At 43.5% G+C, this 7,962-nt stretch overlaps 1 protein-coding gene across 1 annotated transcript in view; it reads right to left on the bottom strand.

Annotated features, from left to right (window-relative positions):
* Positions 1-1,857: 1,857 nt before the first annotated feature.
* LOC107668085 (uncharacterized) overlaps positions 1,858-7,962 on the bottom strand; it is a 33,223-nt gene continuing 27,118 nt past the window's right edge. Inside the window, exons 6-8 of the mRNA XM_016459865.1 lie at positions 3,970-4,403; positions 3,666-3,871; positions 1,858-2,170 (exon numbers count right to left, since the gene is read on the bottom strand). Of these exons, the coding sequence (XP_016315351.1) occupies positions 1,973-2,170; positions 3,666-3,871; positions 3,970-4,403 (838 nt within the window). The 3' untranslated portion in view covers positions 1,858-1,972. The remainder of the gene's footprint in view (positions 2,171-3,665; positions 3,872-3,969; positions 4,404-7,962) is intronic.

Below are 7,962 nucleotides of genomic sequence, written 5' to 3' on the forward strand. Positions count from 1 at the left end.
TTTTAGGGGGAAAAAACAAGTCTCGTATAAGTCGCATTTTATTATTTCATTCAGAAATAGGCCTAATGCCGATGCAAAATTATAATAAACACTGTAAACATAGCCAGGCTATTTTAGTTACCCTCACTCCACAACAAATCCTTTCCATTAACAGTATTTAGAAACGAACAAGAATTAAAAAGAAGAAGCTATAGCAACATAAACGACAAGCCAAAACGAATTCATTTAGGCTAAAAACAAAACTGAAACCAACGTTGGGTCTCTCATTCCACACAAAATAATTTGCCATTCAAATACATCGTGAATACAGAAACATTTGATTATTTATTATGTACTTCACTCGCGTTCCAATATCCACGTAAAACAAAATGTTTTGCATAACATCACAGCGGTACAGTGATAACACTTAGGCTAACCTTAATGGCTTAACAGATTTTACTACATATTTTTTACTAGGCCTACATATTTTTATTTTTTATTTTTTTACTACATAGTTTTTCTCCATATGTTTGACTGTATTTTATTATGATAATGAACAGGCTGCATTGTCAAGGTAGCAATGCTTAACTGCCGGCGCAATCACTGGAGTTTTTTCCTTCTAACAGTGGAAGCAACTACTCCTTTTAGTCCTAAAGATAATCGGAATTGTAAAAGGTTTGCCTTTATTTGTGTACATTCACAATAAAAACAAATCTTTGTGCTTTTGTGAAATAAGCCTAAAGAAAAATAGGATGCCGCTTTCTGCCGTCTGTTTCCTTTCACGCAGCACAAAAATTAACTGAAACTCTGCATACTAGGCTACTTGTTGCACAGTTTTTCTTTCATTTTCTTCATTTATTATTTAAGGAAAAATATGTTTCTCGTATAGGACTATTTATTCGTTATATATATATATATATTTATGATGTTTTTCTCCGCTCGCAGAAGCGCTGCAGGTGCGTGATGTGATGCATGTGAATCCTCATGTTCTGTTGTTTGCTGCTAATGTAAAATTAATCCCCGGGAAACAAATGTTAGTATTTTAACAGGTCACAGACACTTATCCTTTCTAATTTAATTCAGTTCTAATTTAAAATAATCTTGTCGGTTAACGGTTAACAATCGGTTAACGAGCGTCGGTTGTCGGTTAGGAAAAATAACCGAAATGAACATCCTGCAGGGTAATTTAAATTTCATTTTTGTATTGTAATTTTTATAATTTTTTTTTATTAATCAAACTACAACGCTCACAATATAATATTCAGTGTTGGGCTGCTGAATCTCCGAACGCGTGCATGTTGAGGGGCGAGCTGAGAAGCCAAATGTCTTCATCCGTTTGCAACAAAACTTGATAGTTTTGTTGCAAATGAATTAAGAATTTATAGTGCTATATCTCAGTTTAATTAAACATAATTATATTGTATACATGGTTTTAAAAAATCTGTAAAAAATATTGCACTGAAATCTGCGCTGGAGTATTTTTGCGTATTTTAATTATACCTGTCATGTTTGTGGTTTTTCATCATTATGCAGTCTGTTTAAATAAATATTCAGAAACGCATGCAGTACTACTTTTTGAAGGGATAGATGAGCACATGGTCTTTCTCCCAGATCTTCCTGTCAGATTAGAAAGTTTATTGTTTTGTTGTATGGCGTGTGTGTTGCAAGAGTTCCTGATTTTTGGCTTCACAAGGAGATCAAAGCCCCCTTACAAAATGTTTCATGTCTTTTTTCTTTATTGTGGGACATAGACATTAATCATATGACCAGACCGCAAGATCTGTATATAGCATAATAAAAATGCTAAGCGATTTTGAAAGAGATAGCCATAAATTGATCTAAATAATATTCCTAACATCAACTTATTAAAGAACATGTATATGTGGAACTGTAATTGAACATGTTCAAGAGCAGTTGTAAAGATTACAAAGCATTACGAAAATGCCAAGAGAAGCTGTATGCATTGATTTGTGTAAGGAGCATTCAGGAAGCATCAGATCTGGGTGTCACTCAGTGCTGGCGGCTCTGGATTGATTTTCTTCAGCTTCTCCGTGATGGACAAATACTGCTTTTTCCTCTCCTCCTCAGAGAGCGAAGACGGATTGATCTCCAGGAATTTATATGCATCTCTAGACTGAACACTGAAGATGCCTTGAGCTCTCTGACAGCACATACCAAATATCTTCCAGTACTGAAAGATAAAAGGCATGCCACCATTAATCACATTTACTCAAATATATTTGATAAAATATATGGACATAATTGAACTAGTTTCAACTTCAATAACGAGCTGCACTGATAAATAATAATAATAATAATAAAAACACTGCAATGATACATAGGGGAAAAAAAAAAAAAAAATCCTACATTTTTTCATGATGATTTTAAAGGGTTAGTTCAATGTAAACTTTTTTGTTGTATTGAGTCTCTTTTAAACCCAAATGACCCTTGTTTGCATGTATAAACAACAACGAGGAACCCTGATTGGTCGATGACAGTCGAATGTCCTCATTGGCTAAATATGAGACATCATTGTATCAGTATATATTATTGAAGTGCAACAACAGAAACATTTTACATTAAATGCTTTTGAAAACAATCACGAACAATGAAACATCTTAATATATACATTTTTTAAATTTTGAGTATGTTACAAAAATAATGTAATAATTGAATCAATTCTAAATGTATTAAATGCGATGATATCTAGATTCAACAAATACAGGTGATTGCACAGAACTCATCTACTGGGCATTATTGTCACCTTTTTTTGAAGTCATGTTATTTTTTTCTCATCATATTTCAGCAATCTGTCCCAATACTATTTTTTTGAAACTGATAAATGTGTATATGCTTACTGTAGTTTTTATGTAGCAGAATCGTTGTGGGATAATGGGCCTTGGGCATAAAGTGGTATTACTGCAGAATATGATTTCCAGAATAAAGCTATATTTTTACTAGGCTACTAGTCAAAGAAAACTAAAGTCTAAATGAATATTAAAGTGCATAACTTGTGATCAAATGTAGAAGTAACACAAAACAGGTGCCTAAAAAGGACATTATAGCCATATACTGGGCATTACTGCCACAACATAACTTGATCTGACTTGATTTTGTCACCAGATGGTTTTAATCTGACCCAATATATGACAATTTCCTACAGTTCCTAAAGATTTTCAGTCTTAAATATGCTAATTTGCATATGCAAATTAATGGCAAAGAAGATAAATAAACATCTAAATAAAATAAAATCATAAAAGTGGATAATGTTACAACACTACCATACTGTTTGTCTCCTTGGTCATTTCTGACCTGAACCAGCCGGTACTTTAAGGGCTCCTTGTTAAAAAACTTTGTTTTTTGATTTGTCTAGATTAACAAACATGCTATGCACAACTGTGCATTTATTTATTTATTTTGATCGTTTTTCTCCTGTCACACAGCATCCTCATCTGATTCTAGTTAAGATGGTAATAACTTTCAACGATTAGACACTAGCATCTCGCTTGAGATTACAAAACTCTTTGCTTTGATTAATAGTGTACAGCTGATGCTATATTTTCCAGAATCCAGAGTATATTATGGATAAACAAAAAACAACATAGGAAATGAAAGTGAGAACTCAGAGAGTTCATGAAAGGCATAATCAAATTACATTAGGAACATTTGCTCAACGTCTGACTTACCTTTGCTGCATCTTCAATGGAGTTTAGAAACGCATCCTTCATGTCCTCCATGTCAACTATTTCCTCCCCAGCAAAGGTTTTATCTTTCAGCGTGTGCAGAATAGCATCCACTTTCTCCCAAAACTTTTTCAGATCAATCAGAATTTGTTGGATTTGAGAAAGACACAGCTGGACTTCCTTCAGGTTGTCAGGGTCGGGAATCTCACCTGGAATGATTTATGAGAGATCATTGTGAAGAGCATAACATGCATGCAGATGAATTTACTGTATGTTTGTAACAATAAAATCATTGAAAGTCTCTCACCCATTCGTATTTTACAATTGGCCAGCTGCAGCTGAAGATCAGTCAGCTTGATTTTGATGTTCCATTCGTCATTTCGCAGAAGGCTCTTCTCAGAGTCGAGTTGTTTCAGTTTTATATCCAGAGCGATGGCACTAGGCTCCTTCATAGCATCTGGATAGCCTCTAAAAAAGTCAAGGAACTTCACAGTCCAGTGGCCATGTTCTTCCTGAAATCTTCTGATGAAGCTGTTCAGCTCGTCAGTTGTTGTTTGAATTTGTTTCTCATTCATCTCCATATTGTCAACTACTCTTTTCAGATCCACTTCAAGCTTGGCCAGAGCATCCTCCAGACCCTTCATCTCATCAGATTTTTTCTCTTTTTTTTCTTCGGTCTCTGTTTGTTCTTGATACACGTCACTGGTGCATGTTTTCACACTTTGGTTGCGTTGATCATACCTGAATAATACAGTGCATTTCAAATAAATAATTGAATACAGCGATGTGGTCCGGATTTCATTTGCACAAGACAAGACACTGAACAATTTTCTTAAAGAGGACGTATTATTATGCACAAATGTAATTCTATACAACAGTTCGATAGGCACTTTCACACTGGAGGAACCTTTTCATAGTTCCTAGAACTATTGGTGGAAGTTCCCAGTTTTTGGCGTGTTCGCACCGCAGGAACTAGGAATGGTTTTAGTTCCCTTTCTGTCGGTCACTCTCGACGTCACGTCGGATGACCGACGAATTGAGATCTCGCTTAGAGAGACCAATCTACTTCGAGTGTAAACTAAACGAGCCAATGCACATTGGCATGCGATTATTGCATCCAGCTGCCGCTGATCGCAGCGCGAGTATAAGTTGGCAGCAGGTGCAGCGCATATTCAGCTTTTTGCTTCGGAGCCGAGCGATCACATCGTTCTGCTCCTGACTACTCGACTGAGAGAAGAAGACTGAATGAGTTCAGCGCGCTCTTTGAGAGCTTTTCGTGTTGGCGGTACGGCGCTTCAGCGGTGGTGGTTTCCCGTGTCGAGTGGGTTGCACACATCAGGCTGCAGCTGGGTGATGGTCACGATCGCTGCCTCACGTGCCTGGGCATTTAGCACGCTGAGGTGGCGTTTGTGGATGAGTCATGTTCTCATTGCGGGAAGATGATCATCTCGGAGTCGCGGGCCGAGCTCCGTTGCCTCTGCCTCGGTCTAGTTCTCGTCATGGCGGCAGTCAGGTGGGGGCTACTTCAGGCAGTAGCACGGGCGGTCTGAGGGTAACAGTGATGGCAAACCCTCCAGGGAACCATGGCAACGGAACGTGCTGGGCCCTCTACAAGGAGCATACCAGCAGTATCCTTTGGAGCTCCTCCCGACGACCGGATGTCGATCGCTGCATTGGAGGGTGAGCCGGAGCTTTCTGGAGAGGAAGATTCGGCTGCGCTGCTGTCCTCCGGGACTGTAGCAATGCCTGAATCGGATCCGGAAATAACGGCTATGCCTTCCCGGGCCACTGTGAGGGTAGGGCTCGAGTGGAGACCTCCACCGTGTCCCGAGCCCTCAAGGTTGGACGATTGGTTCTTCAGGGTGGTCCGCGCTGGTTCTTAGCGCCTCGCCCCGGTGCCATTTTTCCCGGAAGTGCATGAGGAGCTTACCAGGTTGTGGATGGCACCTTTTTCTGCCAGAAACCGACCTGTTAACTCCTCCTCCCTCGCCACTCTCGACGGTGGTGCAGCTAGGGGGTATACGGGGGTCCCCCCGGGGGAGTGGTCGGTTGCGATGCAGTTGTGTCCTAATACCACCTCCACCCGGAAGGGCGAACCGTGCCTCCCCTCCCGGGTCTGTAGGTACTCGTCTGGCCAGCGGTGCTTATACGGCCTGTGGAGAAGCTGCCACCAGGTAAGAGTTGCACCGCACACTCAGACCCCTCTTCAGGTCCCTGCATTCCACCTCGCTGCCCCACCGCGGGTATGTCAGTGGTCCTGCTGGTCCAGCTTGTGTGGTGTCTGGGTACTTGGCTACCCATACCGTCTTGCTGGTTCCTGCAGACCATCAGACTCGGCTATGCGATTCAGTTCGCCCGGCGTCCCCCCAAGGTCAGCGGCATCCGCTTCACTGAAGCATCAGTGAAGGTGGCTGATGCTCCTGTCTTGCGTGCGGAGATCGCAGTCCTACTGGCAAAGGATGTGATAGAGCCGGTCCCTCCAGCCGATATGGAGATGGGGTTTTACAGCCGTTAGGTGCATCCGTCCCTGAGATTGGTTGCAGCGATTTACCTGAAGGACGCGTACTTTCATGTGTCGACCCTTCCGCACCACAGACCATTGCTGCGGTTCACATCCGAAGGACGAGCATATCAGTACGAGGTCCTGCCCTCTGGGCTGTCCCTGTTGCCCTGTTTCTTCACGTAATTTGCGGAGGCAGCCCTTGTTCCCTTGAGAGAACAGGGCATTCACATTTTCAACTACCTCGACGACTGGCTCATACTAGTTCAGTCTCAGGATCAGTTGTGTGCACACAGGGACTTGGTGCTTTCTCATCTCAGCCGGTTGGTCCTTCGGGTCAACTGGGAAAAGAGCAAACTCTCCTTGGAGAGGATCTCTTTTCTCGGTATGGAGTTGGATTCGGTCGAGCACGCCTCATGCAGTCGGTGCTCAGTCGGTGTTGAACTGCCCAAATATGTTGAAGGGCAGGACGGCGGTCCCACTGAAATGGTTTCAGAGGCTCCTGGGTCATATGGCAGCTGCAGGGGCTCGAGCATGCCTCATGCAAGGACGTGCTCAGTCGGTGTTGAACTGCCTGAATATGTTCAAGGGCAGGACGGCGGTCCCACTGAAACACTTTCAGAGGCTTTTCAAACACTTTTTCCTGGGGCATATGGCAGCTGCAGCAGCAGTCACGCCGCTGGGGCTGCTTCATATGAGACCGCTTTAACACTGGCTCCATGGCAGAGTCCTGAGGTGGGCGTGGCTACGCGGCACTTACCGGGTCCGAGTCACACCGGCCTGCCACCAAACCTTCACCCCACGGTCAGACCTTGCGTTTCTCCGGGCAGGAGTGCCCCTAGAGCAGGTCTCCAGGCATGCTGTGGTTCATACGGATGCCTTGTGGCTTCTGGCTTCGCTACCGTTCGGACGTTCTTGCTTACTGCTCTGCGCTTTGCTCCCTATTTCTGGACTTTTCTCTGATTTTTCTAAGATTTTTACTTCAGCAGATCAGCACAGTGCTCAAACAACATATTTTTGGCACAAACACTAAAACTAAAAACTCTTTGGGACTGGAATAATACCACGAAAAAGAAGACTTGCCTCCCACTGCCAGCAGCTTACATTCCGGAGACGGGAAAACACAGCTGCCCACATTCAAACAGAACAGAAAGAAAATGCTTCCTGTTGAATCTACTTGCTGCATGACCTACTGCAAACTTCTACAAAGGATTGCGGTTCTTGAAACAAAGTTACTTGCTGGACTTCCAAAACAGGCAGAACACTCAGCAGACCATCATCATGGACCCCCACAGCAGCCTAGAGTTGCTGGCAGTGCACCTTGCCTTGACCCGTCTCAAAGGGCGCTTACGAGGCAAGCACATACTAGTCCGCACGGACAACACCGCGACCGTTGCGTACATCAACCGACAAGGTGGTCTACACTCCCGTCGCATGTCACAACTCACCCGCCACCATCTGAGGTCGCTTCGTGCCATTCACATTTCTGGTCTGCACAACCGGGCAGCCGACGAGCTGTCACGAGTTGCGCTCCCGAGAGAATGGAGACTCCATCCCCAGACGGTCCAGCTGATTTGGAGTCGTTTCGGAGCCGCTCAGGTAGACCTGTTTGCCTCTCCAGACTCGTGGCGCCTTATTGACCCACCCGGACCTGGTTCCCGGAACTAATGCTCCTCATGACAGACCCTCCTTGGCAGATTCCTCTGAGGAAGGATCTACTGATTCAGAGACGGGGCACCCTGTGGCACCCGCGTCCAGACCTCTGGAAACTTCATGTCTGGTCCCTGGATGGGACGCGGA

This window comes from Sinocyclocheilus anshuiensis, unplaced genomic scaffold (genome assembly GCF_001515605.1).
Source record: "Sinocyclocheilus anshuiensis isolate Anshui unplaced genomic scaffold, SAMN03320099.WGS_v1.1 scaffold1030, whole genome shotgun sequence".
Taxonomy (NCBI): Eukaryota; Metazoa; Chordata; class Actinopteri; order Cypriniformes; family Cyprinidae; genus Sinocyclocheilus; species Sinocyclocheilus anshuiensis.